Source organism: Chaetura pelagica, unplaced genomic scaffold (assembly GCF_000747805.2).
Source record: "Chaetura pelagica isolate M959 unplaced genomic scaffold, ChaPel_1.0 scaffold346, whole genome shotgun sequence".
NCBI classification, from domain to species: Eukaryota; Metazoa; Chordata; class Aves; order Apodiformes; family Apodidae; genus Chaetura; species Chaetura pelagica.
In genome coordinates, this window is record NW_009953797.1 from 241121 (window position 1) to 258631 (window position 17511).

General features: G+C 39.6%; 1 protein-coding gene across 1 annotated transcript in view; it reads left to right on the plus strand.

The window, feature by feature from the left end:
* Window positions 1-17511, plus strand: part of ANK3 (ankyrin 3, node of Ranvier (ankyrin G)) — a gene marked incomplete at its 5' end in the record, with an annotated part of 146886 nt that overhangs the window by 115919 nt on the left and 13456 nt on the right. The window contains 7 exons of the mRNA XM_010001142.1: window positions 1-1803; window positions 3710-3784; window positions 4591-4722; window positions 5740-5883; window positions 8183-8855; window positions 10401-10779; window positions 14149-14241. The exon at window positions 1-1803 is cut by the window's left edge and continues 2 nt beyond it. Of these exons, the coding sequence (XP_009999444.1) occupies window positions 1-1803; window positions 3710-3784; window positions 4591-4722; window positions 5740-5883; window positions 8183-8855; window positions 10401-10779; window positions 14149-14241 (3299 nt within the window). The remainder of the gene's footprint in view (window positions 1804-3709; window positions 3785-4590; window positions 4723-5739; window positions 5884-8182; window positions 8856-10400; window positions 10780-14148; window positions 14242-17511) is intronic.

Below are 17511 nucleotides of genomic sequence, written 5' to 3' on the forward strand. Positions count from 1 at the left end.
TTCCTGCTGAGGAAACTGAGATATCCCCTAGCAAATCACCAGACTCCTTAGAATGTAGTCCAGGCAAGGAATTTCCTTCAAGTGAGTTAGTTGATGCCGGTGCTAGTGATTACTTGAATAAAGTTGCACCGTTAGTAAGCACTGAAGGGGGAAAGGACCTTAAGACCTTACCTGTGTATGTCAGTTTTGTTCAAGTAGGAAAGCAATATGAGAAAGAGGTGCAACAAGGAAGTATTAAAAAAATTGTCAGTCAGGAGAGTAAGACAGTTCAAGAGTCAAGAGGGACATTTTATGCAGCTAGACAGCAGAAACAACCTCCTTCTCCACAAGGTAGTCCAGAAGATGACACGCTAGAACAAGTGTCCTTTATAGATAGCTCTGGTAAAAGCCCTTTAACACCAGAAACACCAAGCTCAGAGGAAGTGAGTTACGAGTTTACATCTAAAACACCTGACTCACTAATAGCTTATATCCCAGGCAAGCCCAGCCCTATACCTGAGGTATCTGAGGAATCAGAAGAGGAAGCAGAGGCTAAGTCAACATCTGTAAAACAGGCAGAAGTTGAGGAACCACAGATTGACAAAGCATTACCTAACCATATAAATAAGGACTCCAACAAAAGACCCAAAGGTAACAGAATTGCCTACATTGAATTCCCTCCTCCTCCACCACTGGATGCAGACCAAGGCGAGTTGGAAAAGAAGCCTCACTATTCTACTGAGAGTGAAATGGAGATGACAGAAGTGAACTTGCAAGATGAACATGACAAATGCCAACTGGCTGAACCTGTCATAAGAGTGCAGCCGCCGTCTCCTGTACCACCAGGAGCAGATGTCAGTGACTCCAGTGATGATGAATCTCTCTATCAACCTGTACCACTTAAAAAGTACACATTCAAACTGAAAGAACTGGAAGATGATCCGAAAGAAACCTCAAAACCCAGAACCCCTGAAAAAACTGAGAAGCAGAAAGAGTTAGGACATCCCACTTCAGGGAAGCCTAATGAGTTTGACATTGGGCTTGATTCACCCCAGAATGATGTAGTGCAAAATGGGAATAATAATGACCAGTCTGTCACAGAGTGTTCCATAGCAACCACTGCAGAATTCTCCCATGATACTGATGCAACCGAGATTGACTCTCTTGATGGTTATGATTTGCAAGATGAAGATGATGGTTTAACTGAGAGTGATTCTAAACTTGCAGGTCCAGCAGTTGAAACCAAAAAGGATGTATGGACTACAGAAGGCATTCTAAAGCAGACTGATCGCTGCTTTAGCCAGAGTAAGCTTGAAGTTATTGAGGAGGAAGGCAAGGTAGGCCCTGAAGAAGACAAGGTGCCTTCGAAGGGTCCAACTTCTGAAAAAGCTGCAGATAAGAGCGAACAGAAATCAGGGGCACAGTTTTTCACTTTGGAAGGCAGACACCCTGACAGGACTGTATTTCCTGATACATATTTCAGTTACAAAGTAGATGAAGAATTTGCAACACCTTTCAAAACAGTGGCCACCAAGAGTCTAGATTTTGATCCATGGTCCAGTAGCCGAGGTGATGATGAAGTGTTTGAGACTAAATCAAGGGATGATGAGGCTAAGCCATTTGGTCTGGCAGTGGAAGACAGATCTCAAGCAACAACACCTGATACAACTCCAGCCAGAACTCCAACAGATGAAAGTACGCCAACTAGCGAGCCCAACCCCTTCCCATTTCATGAAGGGAAGATGTTTGAGATGACTCGCAGTGGTGCAATTGACATGAGCAAGAGGGATTTTGTTGAAGAAAGACTCCAATTTTTTCAGATTGGTGAGCATACTTCTGAAGGGAAGTCAGGGGACAAGGGGGAAGGGGATAAAAGTACAATCACTGCCATCACACAGCCACAGGCAGGGGACAACACTGTAGAAACAAACCTAGAGAGACCAGTAGAAACAACAGCAGTTGAACATAAGCCCATCATCCAGGCCAGTGGAGATTGCATGGAACAAACACTTGGTAGTAACTCACTGGAAAAATCATCGGCAGCAATAAACGCTTCTAAAGTTGATCCCAAATTGCGCACACCAATTAAAATGGGAATTTCTGCTTCCACCATGACTCTGAAGAAAGATGGCCCTGGCGAAGTTACAGATAAGATAGAAGCTGTGATGCCAAGTGGTCAGGGATTAGAAAATGAAACTGTAGCAGTGATTGTGAGCACAGCTTCTAGCCAGACAAGCTGTAGGCAAGCAGAAAATACTGATTTTCCAAAAGATAATTTTAATAACAACAACAATTTGGATTCATCTGCTGTCCCTACAGATGATATTACCTGTAATGTAGTGCTAAAAGAACATTCAGAACCGAAATGTTCCCTCCAGAAAGCTAATCAAGCAAAATGTACTTCAGGAAAAGGTACAGGGACAACACAAGGACACAGAGTGAGAGATAAGCAAAAACCACAAGGAGAGCAGCAAAAGTCAACAGAATTGGTAGGGGCTAGAGGAAAATCAAAGCTTCCTGTAAAGGCCACCTCAGTAAAAGAAGTCTTTTCACAAAATAATTTCCAAGGAAATACAGGGAGTAAAGTGAGAGGGGCTAGTAAGCCTGACAAAACAAAACAAAATTCTTCTCCCTGTCTAGAAGCAAGGTCTAGGATTCCTGTAAAAAATACCCATACAAGTAACCTAGCTAGAAGAACTCCAGCTCTGCCAAAACAAGAGCAGGTAGAGAAAGAAAAACCAAAACAGCTTCCTTCTAAATTGCCAGTAAAGGTAAGATCTACCTCTGTCACCATGACAACAGTTAAAGTAAGGAAAAATCAGCTTAGGGAGGTATGTAAACATTCTATTGAATATTTTAAGGGAATTAGTGGTGAGACATTAAAGCTTGTGGATCGTCTATCTGATGAAGAGAAAAAGATGCAGTCAGAGGTCTCTGATGATGATGAAGAAGACAGTACATCAAGGAACACATCCTTGTCAGAAGCTACTCAAGTTTACCAGCCTTCCATTACATCGAAGTCTGCTAGAGACATGAGAACAGAGGCAGCATCTATAAAATCAAAGAGTGAAAAGGCCGACAGTGAGAGGAGGAGGAGTAAGAGGACTGGTGAGAATGAAGGCAGTCAGGTTTCTGGAGCTCTCATGGCTCACCTCGTGGAGATCAAGCCTAGTTTGTAAAACTTTCAACTTGTTGATCTTAGTGCATGAACTGTTGTGATTGCCTGTGGAGTGACTTAACTGTAGTTTTCATCCTGTCATTGTCATCTGTATGTGCTGTCTTATACTCTTCTTTCTTCCTTTAAATAAATCCTGTTACTGTAGAAAGCTAGTCAAGCATGCCAAAGACATTCATGTAACTCAGAAATTGAAAGATTTCTTTTGTGACAGCATATTTATTCTGTCAAAGTAGAGAAAAGAGATTATAATCTCGTCCTGGTGGTTCCCACCAGTAATTGAAGAACTTGTGTATAGTCTCACAGCTAGATTGTCAGCATGTTTGGTTTCATTACACGACATCATGTAGTTTGACATTTGGCTTTACACAGGTGAAAATATAAAAGCTGTGAAAAAAAAATTACTTTGTAGGTTATTAGGAGACACAACCATTCTAGTAAACAATATAAGCACAGCAACTTAGTCAAATTAAAGCTATTACCTACAATGAAGTATTGTCCAGTGTTGTGGTTTTCTGTGCAAAACCTTTTTAATCAAGAAATTGTAAATCACAGGTCCACAGAGTCCATGTGAACGGACAGATATAAGGATGGCAATTGTAGCTGATCACCTAGGACTTAGCTGGACAGGTAAGCTTTTCTATTTTAATATTGCAAGTAGTCTTTGCTATTACATTTTCAGATAGTCTTTTACCAAAAGCAGAAGCAAGACTGCATCATGTTCTTCTGAATCCACAGTATACCCCAGCCTCCCAAAACATTGAACACATTGCTGGGCAGAGATTCCAAATAGGAAACAGATGTGAACAATTACCCCTTGGTCTTGCAATAAATCAGACTCCTAGGGAAAATAACTAAAATATCTCTCCTCTCAAGACATTCACCATAGGTGCTGAGAAGGATCTATTCACTCAGGCTCAGGGCTGCCTCTGTGTCTGGACAATGGTTTCCCCAAAGCTCTGGAAGTTGTAGGGAGCCCAGCTGTGTGACTGCCTTGCCTCCATATGTTGTTGGGCAGAGCTGCAGCAGCAGCCAGCTCACCTGTGCACAGGTGACAACAGCACCAAAGCTGAGCTGCACAGTGAGCTTACAAAGGAGTAAGTCACCAGAAAATAGATTTTATAAATTAGTGGTGATGAGGTAGTCTCCACAGAGCTTCTTTTACTGTGTTTAAGTGGCTTACTGAATATAAATATGATGATAGCTCACAGAGATGATGGAAATTCAAAATTATGTCTGTCTTATTGAATTCAAGTATGAGTATATAATGTCCATCGTTTGCTGTAAAGTTTGTGTCATGTAGTTTTGTTGACATCCGTGTGATCCAAGAAAGAGAATATTTTTAAGCCTGACAGGATAATTGAGGAATTTGTGCTTTGTTTGGTGTTTTTGTTGTTAGGTTTTTTTTTTCTTGCTTTTTTTTCTTGTCTTTATAGAACTGGCAAGAGAACTGAATTTTTCTGTGGATGAAATTAATCAAATCCGAGTAGAAAACCCAAACTCCCTTATTGCTCAAAGTTTCATGTTATTAAAAAAGTGGGTTACCAGAGATGGAAAAAATGCTACAAGTAAGTTCAAGTAGTTACTTTTTTTGTTTATAAGTTATAGCACGTCATCCGTTACCTGCTCTAAATAGGTTAAGTTGAAGAAAACATTATAAATGTCTTTCACAAAACACTAATGGAAAAAAAAGTTTCAGTTATATTTTTACCAGAAGTAAGAAATGTATATTAATTTATTCAGTATATAAGCAGAAGGAATGAATTTGTTCTCCGCATTCATAATTGATGGGACAAGTAATGAATTTTAAGTTCCAGCAAAGAAAATATTAGGAAAAACTTTCCAATAGCAAGGAGTGTAAAATGTGGAAATAGGCTGCCTGGAAAAGTTAGATAGTCATGTAGTATTGAAGGTCATAAGAAAAGACTAAATCCCCTTCTGTGAGGAGTGATGAAGATGCTGATTTTGTGCTATTCTGCTGATTTTATCTGTGCATTTTACTTGAGTTGCTCAAATTGAAAGAGAGGTTGTTAGGTCAGTGGTGTTCATTACCAGCCTCTAATCCACACAATTCTGCACAGTATTTGAGTATACTTGGGTCTCTTTCACTGTAAAAGTAATTTCCAGTATTACTGTGTTCTCACAACAAGATTACTGTAAATGAGATTTCATTATGTACTCCATGAGTAGCCCTACAAGCATTATTCCCTACCTGGCTACCTGTTCTGTTGTTCCTTGAAACAGAATGTTAAAAGGATTTTGACATTTCTTTTTGCTCCAGTAAATGGGTATTTTATGTTGGTAGTAAGTAAACGTGTTCTTTAAGAACTTTCTGACCTGATTCTTTGTGCCTTTTGTGTTGCAATATGTAGAGGGAGCAGGGGAGGTAAGAGTCTTAATAGATTTATATCTTGAGTAAGTAGGCAGCAGAATGATTGTTTAGACAAATGATGGGGTTTGCTAGAACCAAAGGCATTGGGCCAGAAACATAAGCCAGCAATTTATAATTAATGCATTATGAATTTACCTGAGAAAGACAATTACACGCTTCTGCAACGCTGATCTTTTTTCTGATTGTTTTTCAGCTGATGCCTTAACTTCTGTATTGACAAAAATTAATCGAATAGATATTGTGACCCTGTTGGAAGGACCAATATTTGATTATGGAAATATTTCAGGCACCAGAAGTTTTGCAGATGAAAATAATGGTTTTCATGATCCTGTTGATGGTAATTGAATTCCATGATCTTATTTATTTCAGTGACATGCCCAGTAACACAGCAATGCTGTATAAACTAGACTTAAAAAGAAAAGACAAAGTTCTACGGAAATAATTTGGTTTAATGTGAAGGAGGTTTCTTCTCCTAAAAGCATGTTCATGGTACGATATGCCCAGGATCCCACAGACATAAGCCTGAGGAATCTTGCTCCTGCCAGCCTCAGTGTCAGCTGACAAGACCTTAGTGTTTTTCTCCTGAAATAGTTGTACTTTGAGGCTTGTCCATGTATTTTTTTAAATGTCCATTTTATTACATGCTTTGCAAGTTATATTGAAATATTTTTATATTTTTTACTTCCTGTCTAGATAAGTAGCAATAAGAATTCTTAAAAAAAAAAAGAAAAAAAAAAGAAGAAGAAGAAGAAAAAAATAGTGTTTAGTAATTGCATTGGATAAATTAATGTGCAATTTACTACAAAGCTTTTTTGAGACAAATGACTATGAGTTACTTTATGATTTTCACTTGGACCATTTCTACAATGGCAGTAGAAAAACAGAAAATATTTTACTAGTGCATGAGATTATATCTTTTTCATTCTACTAATGGGTAAAATGGTGTCATAATTTTCACATGGAAGCTGTGCCAACTGAGAACAGAATGGAAATGAAATTCTGCTTGTATAACAGTATTCTCATAGTTATTACTTATCAATATGCTGAAGATGCTAAATATTGTTTTTTCTTCTTTTAAATGTTAGTTAATAGGCACTGGGTTGCTACATGCTTTGATTTTTCTCACATGTTTTATAAATAGCTCGTTAAATAAGATTTATCTTCTGTAAGTAACATTTCCTTTGTTTTTTTGTAATTTGTTCAAGTATGTATTTGGCTTTCTCTGTATTTTAGTAGGATTTTTTTTTACTTTAGAGCATATAAGCTTAGTGTACCTCCATTACTGAGCAGCATTGCTGGGCATTGAATCATTGCGTAACAGAAATAATTTTCTGTTGACATTTTAAGAAAGTTGCTCTTGAAATGTGGCTTGTGCCTTCTAATAGTAGCAACAGTGTTTTTATGAAAAAATACGCTTCCTGGCCGTCGCTTTCTGTCTCTCCTCTTCTCTGAACCTTCCTCAAGCTTCCTTTCCTCACCAAGACCAGACCACCTTTGCCTTTCTCTCAGCTGATTCAGGAAAGAAAAACATCAAGCCCTGTTAATGCACCTCCCTTTGCAGGCAGCACAATGTCAAGTTAACCTCACAGCATGTATTTTTTGCTTTTGTAGTTTACCCAACCTACTATTGGCTGGAAAGTGAACTTCAGATTTTGTTGTCATTTTTACGTTTATATTCAATTTAATCCTTTTGTATGTTTTTTTTTCCATGTTTTCATCTTTTTTTTCTTTTCTCTCTTTAATTTATCAGTGTATCTGATTGTACCCATGTCACCAAGATTGCCTCACTCTCCAAGATCACCAAGATCTCCTTACTCACCACAGTCCTCTCACCTGTATAACTTTACTGTACCTGAAATATTCATATAGCTCTCCCTTGTTGTGTTTGTGTTCTCTTATCCCTTTTTTAACTTCCTTTTTTCGTTTTTTATCCTGCTCTGTGTTTAGATTTCTTATTCTTTAGTATCCTCATTAAGATCCATTTCTGTTCCTCATTCTTCATTGCATTCTTGTGGCTCTATGGTTAAATTGGTGATATATATTAGAGCATAGTATTGCTAATATTGTGTATTTTTACATAAAAGTATGTTCAAAATGTGGACCTGTTTCAGAAATTATACTTACTGACAAAAAAAGTGGCTGTCCTCTATTGTGATCTACTGCTGTCTTTAAAAGATATTTATTAAACTTCCAAGTCTAAAAAAAAACCCAAAACAAAAAAAAACCAACAAACAACTGGCAAAGAAAGATCTACACCATATGACTGCAAGAGATTGTGTTGGATATAAAGGGACAACCACCCTTGTCCACATTTGATTTATTGCATGCTTGTGAGACAATCTGCTGTAGCTTGAAAATGTTAAAATGGCTGCAAAAACAGTTGCTGAAATCTTTACAGACTATTTACAAAATAGTCAAAAGTACTGGCTTCACTGTATTTATTCACTGGCAGTGCTCATTTTTTGTTCCACCTGTTTAGGACAAAGTAAAGAAATCTGTCAGAACTGCATCTGTTCTCACACACCTGCACCTCCTCATACTTTTCATACTTTAAGTAATTCATGAATCATTTGACATTTGCTTACTTGTTGCTCCATGCTTCATCCCAGTCAGTCCAAATGTGCTGTCTTCCTTAGGTTATCCCACCATTCAAGTGGAACTGGAAACTCCCACTGGGTTGCACTTCCTGCTGCCCACCCCTTTCCATCAGGATGATTTCCTTAGCGACACCTCTAGCCTAGAGTCACCCCTTAGAACTCCCAGTAGACTGAGTGACGTGTTAGTGACCTCCCAGGGACACATAGATGGTACAGCAGCAGCACCACCAATGGTGACTGAAGAAGACACTTCACTGGATGACAGCAAACTCGATTTCTCAGAGCCTAGAGAAGGAACACCTAAAGATATTTCCATAGGCGAGAGCCAGTTGGAGGAAGTGGACCTTAAGGATTTTCCACGGTATCTTGGTAGTTATGGCGGGATATCAAAAGTTGCTAAACAAAGGCAGAGTGAAGAGACTAGTAAAAGAGGAGTAAGGACTGAACAGCCTGAGAGAGAAAAGTCTGGTACTGATGAGGAGATGACAGAAGAAAAGCTTAAATCTCTGTTTGAGGACATTCATCTGGAAGAAGGAGCTGAGTCTGAGGAGATGACCGAAGAAAGAGTATGGTCAATTCTTAAAAGTGTTCAACAAGCAGAACATGAAATGTCTTCAATTACAGGTTGGCAGCCTGACTCGTCAAGTGTCACTGACCCACCAATGTCGGGACGCAGAATAGGTGGCAGCCTGTTGGATCGCTTGGATGAGAGGTGAGCACCTTCATGTCAGAGTGTGTGCAAGGAAGCCTTCCCATGCTGCTTTCACCTCCAGGAGCAGCACTGAGGCTGCTGTTCTACTATTGTATGAGAAGATGTATACACACATATATATGTATGTATGTATCGAAAGAAAACTAATAGTTCACTCAGCTTATCCTCAGACATTTGTCTTTACAAATGTATATTTATCAGGTTTCATTCTTAATATAGGTATTTCAGAATTAGTTTACACTATATTTAGTAGATAAAATTACTTTCTATGTTCTTAATTGTGTGTATTTCCATTTTTAATTCAGCTAAGTGATATGTAGATGTAACTGGAATTGGGGACTAAAAAATGTGCATTATCTGAAATCAGGATGCTCTTAATTCTCATGTACATTTTTAGCAATAATTCTTTTCATTGCAATCTCTTTGCCTAGTCATTAATTTTTCCATAAGTCTGCTTTTGTTTTGAATGTGGCTCCCATAATTACCAGTTGAAGGAGCCAGGTCTGCATGAGCTGTAAAGCAGCAGAGAATGATTATCTGCAGAGCAATCATTGGTCTGTCAGCAGTTTACATCCTTTGCAGCTTTCATTCAGGATATTTTAAGGTTCCAGGTAGCATCAGATATTCTCTTACTGAATCCAGAGGGGTTTCAGCCATTAATTGCAGCAAGCTGATTGTCTTTCACAACTGTAAAGCACTCAATCTACTGCTGATGTGATTTCTACTCTGTTAAGCAAGCACTGTTAATCTGCAATCTTTATTGTATTGAACTAGTAAAATAGGTGATTTCTAGAAATAAAAGGGCTTTCTTAAGAAAATTACATATACATTTCTAACTAGATGTAATCAATTTGCTGCCTTTAATAAAGAGTTTTGCCAGAAAATAGCTATAGTATTTTCATGTGTACCATTGTAGTGCCTATCTGAAAGCAACTAAAAACGTGAAAGAGAAGAAAACTGCATCAGAAGTGCAGGTTAAACCTGTCTATGAGTAATCATAATAACCTTACCTGCCTTTGGCTTTGTGTATCATTGAAACTGCACTGTCTAAGGATTTGTTTTCAGATATCAGTATTTTTCAAAAAGGTATTACTTGTCTGGAGTATAGATGTTGTAGTTTGGGGAAAAAATAATATCAATTATTCGGTTATTACCAGTAATTGCACAGTAACAGATACTTCCATCACCTCCTTGGTTAGAGAGCAGGTTAAAAAATCAGTGCCTTGGAGATTTGTCTTGTGATTATATGAGAGAAATGGTAGGTTTTGTACATTTTTCTTCCTCTTTCTCCTTCTCTCCTCCCAGTGGAACAGAATTAATATAAAATATTTGGCCTTGCTTACATTCTTGTTGCTTCTGAAAAGGTATCATGATGCAGAAGATGAGGCTATTAAATGTATTTGTATTTGTGAACTGAAATTAAATTTTACTTTTCCCTACTTGAACAGTTTGTGCTAAGAGGGAAGGCTCAGTCAGAGGCTACAGCCTTGCCCTTCTGTGTATGGTTTAAGCACTTAACAGCTGCCTATTATTTTTTTCTTGTAGCTCAGACCAATGTAGGGATTCTGTTACCTCATATGGCAAAGGAGAAGCAGGGAAGCCAGAAACAAATGGAAGTCTCTCTGAATCCACAACAGAGGGAAAAACTAAATCCTGCATCCAGGAATCTTTAAATGATGTAGGAAAACAGAGTGACAAAGAAGCCCTGAGAACAAAGCCTCAAACTTCAGCTGGTACTGATGAGCAAACATTATCATCAGCAGCATATCAGAAATCTTTGGAAGAGACTACCAAACCAACAACAGAAGGCAACAAAACATCTGTGCCTGTCAGTGTGAAGAAGATGAACTGGAGTACTTCTGAGGATGGCAAGCCAAGAACAGGCTTCCAAGAGGAGGAAGGAGCAGTAATGTCTGAACAGAAGGTACAGTGAGTCCTGTAATTATTAACTGTGTGAGCAGTCCCTATTGCTTGACATATTGCTTAACAAATTTTTGTAGGACTTGTAATATTGTTTATCACAGGCTTGGGTTTTTTTAATCCTTCTCTATGCCTTTTCTATTTATTGATAAAATAAGAAAAGTGGAAGTTAGTGGAAATTTATATTCTGCTATGTGGATAATGAGGCAGAGTCTGGGCAGGCAGAGGAGCCAAGCAGAGCTGTGTAATCCTTTGCCTGACTGGCCCCAAGCCTTGGAGGAGGTTAGAGCAGCTTCTGGGACTGCTGTCCCTCACCCCTGGAGAACAGGCTGCATTTCTGCCCTGACATACCACCTGTGCAAACACTGCCAAACACCTCAGCTCTCCTCCATCTGTTTCCAGTAAAGTGATGTCACTGATGTCCTCTCTTTTTGTGACAGTGAAGTGAGCAAAGAGATACACTCTTGGCCCATAATCTGCTCCTTGTCCCCAGCACCCTCTGCTTTTTTTTTTTTTTTTTTTAATCTGTTCAGCTGCAGAAAAATAAATTTCAGGTAATATTTAAAGCCCTTCTTATGCTTTTGTTTCATTACATCATTCATCCCTATTCCAAAGTGCTTCCAGCCAAAAGAAATTAAAAGATTTCCAAATGTGCAAAGCACTTTCCCAGGTGGTGGTTCTTTCTTCATAAAATACTGCTGAGGGACTCCCTGTTGTTTCTACCTTGCTCAGCTTGCACATCTTTAATTGCAGGATCTCAGTTATAAGTTGCTTTCTGATTATGAAGTTTTAAATAATTTTCTCAATGGCTTTTATTTATTTCCCAGAAGTTGAAAAATAAAGTTGGTTCAAAGAATGGCTTATAGCCCCGTAGCTGCGTGCACCTTGCACCCCAGCAGTGAGAGGGTTGCCAGGGAACAGACCACAGGGCAGGCAGAGAACAAGGATGAAAAAGGAAATTGCAGAGTTTCTGCTATATTCCTCTTTCTGCTGAGATTGTCTTTTCCTGGGTGTAATACCAGAGAAGATTATTACTTCTAGAAGCAAGGCATTTCAGTAGAATTGTGTCTACATCGTACAGCTTTTTTTTTTTTTTTTAATTGGAGCACAATAAAAATGTTGGTTATGGTGGGCTGCAATAAATCACTCAAGTTTAAATTAGTTCATTTTAAACTATTAGTTTGATTATACAATCTAAAGCTCTTTTATGAAATGGTAACATGATCAGTCTGAGCAGTTACGGAGCATATGATTGTTATTATCTTGTTATTAGTTCATGGCACAGTTGAAGCAGTGAAAATCTTTCCTTAAGTTCACTGATTACTGGAATACTTAAAAAATAAAAGAAAGAGCCTTCTGCAAAGGCAGTTGAAGGCAGATGGCAGAGTTCCTTTAGAGTTGGTAGGCTTTGGGGCAGACCTCAGCTGATACTATGATGCTGAGTTTAAATGCAGGGATAAATGTAGATGCACCCTGTAACATGCTGAGAGTGTGCACCTCCCCCTGTGGATTGCCATCAGGGGGAAGGTAAGTTCTCATCCACTTTTTTGTGCTCTTCACTTTTGGATATCCCATCTGGATTGGGAAGATTAAGCACGTGCTTCTCCTTTGCGTGCTTTTTCACTTCTTTTACTTTATCAGTGAAGAGTGATAATCTTATCTTCTAAGTAACAAGCCTTTTTATAGACATGATCTTTAAATAAACTGGTGTCAGGAAAGAATGTGATTTCTAAACTTGAGTCTCTCACAAAGCCCATATGTTTGTTTGACAAAAAAAAAATTGCTTCTAATATCTGGTTGATACTTCTTCAAGAATATATTCTAATTCAACCTAAACTGAAGTCAATAGTTCAATTACTAAGACCGTTCATTTCTTGGTGAGAAACTTCATGCCCTCTTGTGAAAACAAAGATATTTTCAACTACAGTCTTTCTGCAAGGCATTCTTCAGAAGTTATCCAAAAAGAGAAAAGCATGAAAGAAACAGATTTATTTATGTGGAAAAAAAGGGGAAACAAAATATAATTATTTCCCAAAAAAGAGGTTTGGGGTTTTTTTCTGTGTCCCTTGGGGAAGAGCTGAGAAGCAATGGACATTCATCTGCAGGGTGAGGGCTGCGTCAGTCTTCTGGCATGCAGTTTGCAACAACAGATAAGCTCTGACAATTGATATCGGGCCATTGCCTTGTGACGTGGATGTAACAAATTGTTGGCCTTGTCCCAAGTCCACGTAAATTACCGAGTTTACAAAAGCAGTGCAGTGACAGTGTAGGCCATATAATTATTTACAAATACTCAAGTATTGGATTCCAATGATCTTTTTAAATGAAAGGAGCACGATTGTGCAATTATCCCAAAGGTGGTGATGTCCACTGCATGGTTGAGGTGACTCTCACTCTCAGAATTCCTTCCCAAATAAACCTCTTGAAGCTGTTTATTAATAATAACTCTTCCTCCAAATCCTTCATGCCCTCTGGGAATTTTCTCCTGCTTACTGTTACTTTTTAAGGACAGGGTTGGATTATAATTATTTAGTATATATATATTTAGCTAGTATCAGAGGACAGCAGGAGGCTTTATATGCAGATGAGTACTGTCATCCTGCCTCAGTGCTTTTTGTTGTATAGTCCTTTTTTTCCTCCACCCGCCTATGCCTACTCTTATTTTCCGAGAAATCCTTCTTTTTTTGGGATGTCTTGGGCCAGATTCAGAGAGAGAAACAGAGATGCAGTTAGCAATATCCACTGTTCATGGCTTTAAAATAATTTTTGGGCTGTCAGTGAGTAATTACTGAGAATTTTTTCCTCTCTTAAAAAATACAGAATTATTGTACTTCACACTACAGGCTGCAACTTAAAAGAAGATCAATATGAGCAGGAAAGCCACTTACATGAAAAAGTTCTTCAAAAGGCCTATTTGCAGTCTTCTACATGGAGGTGCTTCACTGAATCTTTCTGTGTGACCCTCTTTCTTTATGAGGGAATTCCCACGCTTTGTGAATCCATACAATTTGTTTGAAACATTAGTTTTTGAGGAGGAAAAGCAAGCAGTTATGGCAAGGTGGGGTTTTTTTTACACAAATTTTTTAGCATCTTAATAAGATTTGAAATTCTGTGGGACAGATGCATTCCAAATACCATTTTCTAAGTCTTAAGAGCTGCTGGGATATTCTTATCATGCTACAGCATGCCAAGGAGCAAAAAAGGCCTCCTCCCACCATATACTTTAAGAGCAAAGTAATGACTGCAAGTCATTATGTACGTAATAGACAGGAAAAACACTGTCCATGATAACTTGTTCTCTTCTCCTAGTCCTGATCAGCATGTTCTGTCTTGTAAATGTGCTGTTCAAATGTACTAAAACTACATTTATTAGGAATGTAGTGGCAGTGAGATTGAGAGTGACTCGAGCTCAGAGGAAGAGCAGAGAATTACTACAAGAGTTTATCGACGGCGGTTTATTCTGAAGGTATTTTGTGATTTTCATCGCTGAGGCGACATTGGCATGGGTGTGGGTTTGGACTGCTGTGTTAGAATGGCAGTTTTGGCATACTGGAGTCCCTCTGGTAGTGTGCTTTTCATTGTCAGTATGTATTTATAACCAAGTGCTAGGTGGCCTTTCCTTGCTGAACCAGAGGTTTATGGTTGTCTTCTGCTGGAAAACAACTGTGTTGCATGGCATGTTGTGTCTTGCCCTGACATTATTTTGCATGGCATCTTAAAGATGGCAGCTAGATGCAGTGTGTTGAACTGATGTAGAGCAAAACTACTTGCAGACAAGTATGGGGGACATTGTTTTTCAATTCTATTTTCTTAAAAAAAAAATTAAATTACAAGTTAAAAAATTGCAGGAATGTATATGAGTGGGATATAGGAGAGTATAATCCATGTACTCTGGTTGAAACTTGTGGTCCTAAGTGCTTAAAGTGTTCTGGAAAACCTCCTCAAAACAGCAAGTGATCACAAATTTGAAACCTACTAAGGTTAGTATGAGTGTTTGCATTGCCTTTAGTAAACTTTAATGTATTCATTTGCAGATAACTTTATTTACAGGACAGTGTACTTTATATACTGGTAACAATGGCATAGTCATAAATAATGACATTTACCCTAATTTTTTTTTCTTGTATGGTCATATAGTACAGCATTATTTGCCTGCAGCATATAGTGAAAAAAATAATTCTACCTCAGAAACCACTATATTAATCCTTGGTAATATGCAAGATTTATTAGGTTCTCATTAGAAAATTGTATGGTTAAGCCTTGAAAAAGACAGGCAGCCACCATAGTGCTATTACAGCACTAGCTGAGTTTGCCTGAGATGCAGTTTTTACTTTAGGAATGATCCGTTACGCTCTGCATATGTGTACATTGCTGTTATTTGCATGGTTTGAGGAGCAGAGTTTGTACACAGGCACTGCACCTTCTGTAGGGTGTGGGTGGCAGGCAGGCTGCTTGGCACAGCTAATGATCTACAGACCCTTTCAGGAGAGGCAGGACATTGCTCACTGTCTTCACCCCGAATTTCTTCAGTATGTCATTCATGTTCCTGTGTAGGACAAGGCAGGAATTGCAAAAATGAGCTCAGCAGAGGTCCAGTGCCTTGTCTTTACAGGTAGAACCTGCTGCCTTCCATGAGGGGCCCTGTGCAGGTTGGGGTACAGCCCTTCATCAGGAATTTCTTCTGCAGATGAGACACAACTGGTCAGAAATAGGAGAGCAGTTTCTATTTTCAAATGGGGCAGGCAGCTTGTGGGCAATAGCAGACTCTTGAATGCTGTAAGAGAGCTTCTGGTAAAACATACAGTATCCATGGGCTGGCTGAAAGTTTCAAAGACCTGTGCCTGAGGTCTTCTACCCAGCTGATGTCTGAACTATTTTAGAGTCCACTGGTTTGGAGTCAGGAAATGTTGGAGCAGAAAAGGGAAAGTATATAAAAGGCAGTCCACGTACGTCCGCTGTGTTTAGGGAAAGGCATAGAAAATTGTTTTTAAATGTGGTGGTATAATTTGGGGTTGAACTTTTAAGAGAGTAAAGGTAAAGCAGCATATACTGCACTGTAATGGGCAGCTAGTGCAGCTGTGGCTGGGAGGGTGTGCATGGTGAATGGAGGCAGCTGAACTTGCTCTGTTGGGAATGTGTCTGATCTGAATTGGATTGAAGCTGTACCTGTCTCCTGATTAGAAAACACATGTAATATTCTGTCATTTTCTGATGATATATCAGGGTGTTTTTGTCCCTTGCTCTGCATCTCAAGCTTAAAACAGAACAAGAAAAAATTTCAAAGCAGCCATCACTGGGCCTTTTACAGAAAGAGTTTGATAGTGGAAACAACCATTTCAAGGCATATTTTGATCACATAAAGGTCACGAAAAGGTGGTATGAAATGGAAGAATGAATCTTTAACATTGGTTGGGATCTGGACTTTAATTTTTGTGCATTCCTGGGAGCAGAGGTTCATTTTGGGTGGACTGAAATCACTATGAGAGTCTGCACAAGCTGAGGCACAGCTCCTCATTTGGGGAAAAGGTCTCAGGATACAGCGGGGAGAGGCACAGAGCAATGTTCTCAGCCTGCAGAGTGAAACTAACTCCCGCATTGCTGCCGCAGGGCTGCGAGCAGCGCTCAGGAGCTGCTTGTGCCCGGGGGCCCAGGGACTGAGCGCTGGGCTCGACCCCGTGGCCCCAGAGCCCCTCTCTGGGGCTCACACTGAGTGGGGCTGGCGTCACATTTATGGGGCAATAGCAAGAGGGGACTCAGGCTCTCCTACTCTGCTGTCTTCTAACACTCCTGGCTGGCCAAATAGTTGTTAAGGGACAATGCAGAGCAGGAGGCAGGGATGCTTTCCTTCCAGCTCTCCTGTCCCCCAGGCAGCAAGCCTGCCACACTCTGACTGTGAAATGCCCCAGTGCTTTTCTGCAGTCATGCCTGGGTTAGGGAGTACTTACCCTATACTGTCTTACATCATGGTTACTTAGGAGCCAGCCCTGGAAATCTTTGTTGTGTTTGCATTCCCTGGAATACAAAAAAACTTGGCCCAGACTTCGTAAATGGATGGCAGTGCTGTGCTGGTGCTGTGAGCCCACCCTGCCAGCCAACAACAGCAGTGGGGAGGGGATAGCAGTGGGGGCTCCACTGGGCAGAGCTGCATGTGGGATCTACCAAGGATATATTCCTTACTGCCTGTATGTTGCACTAGCAGCAACTCATTTAGCCTGCAGGGATAAAGTTTGGTAATGCCAAAATCTTGAGGATAAATTGAGTCTTCTGGAAAAAGAGAGTTTGCTATGTGCCTTTACAGCTCCTGTCAGGGGTGAATTGCTTCATTACCTTTGTTCTTCTTCCCCAACTTTTTTTTTTCCCTTTTAGTGCTGTTCTCTGTTATTGTTAACTCTATTATTACTGTTTAACTGCTACCTTAGTTCTCTGTCCTAGCTGAAATATGGAGAAAGGTTTTTCTCCCCCTCTGGTATTTTCCCAGAAGTCCAAGAGCTGAATCCTGTCAAGTATTCAGTGCTCTTGAGCACATTCCCATGGGATTCAGCACTTCAGAAAGCTGAGCCCATAAAACCAGACAAGCAAGGACTGATGCCCATTTCCACATGTAATAGGATTGTGTTCTAACCTCAAGGTAGTGCACATGTTTTTGGTTTTGCTTCCTTTTCCCTCTTCTGTTCACATGGTGGATTGATGGGACGGTGCATTGCAAAAGAAATGGGTTTTTTTGGTAGTGCAGGAA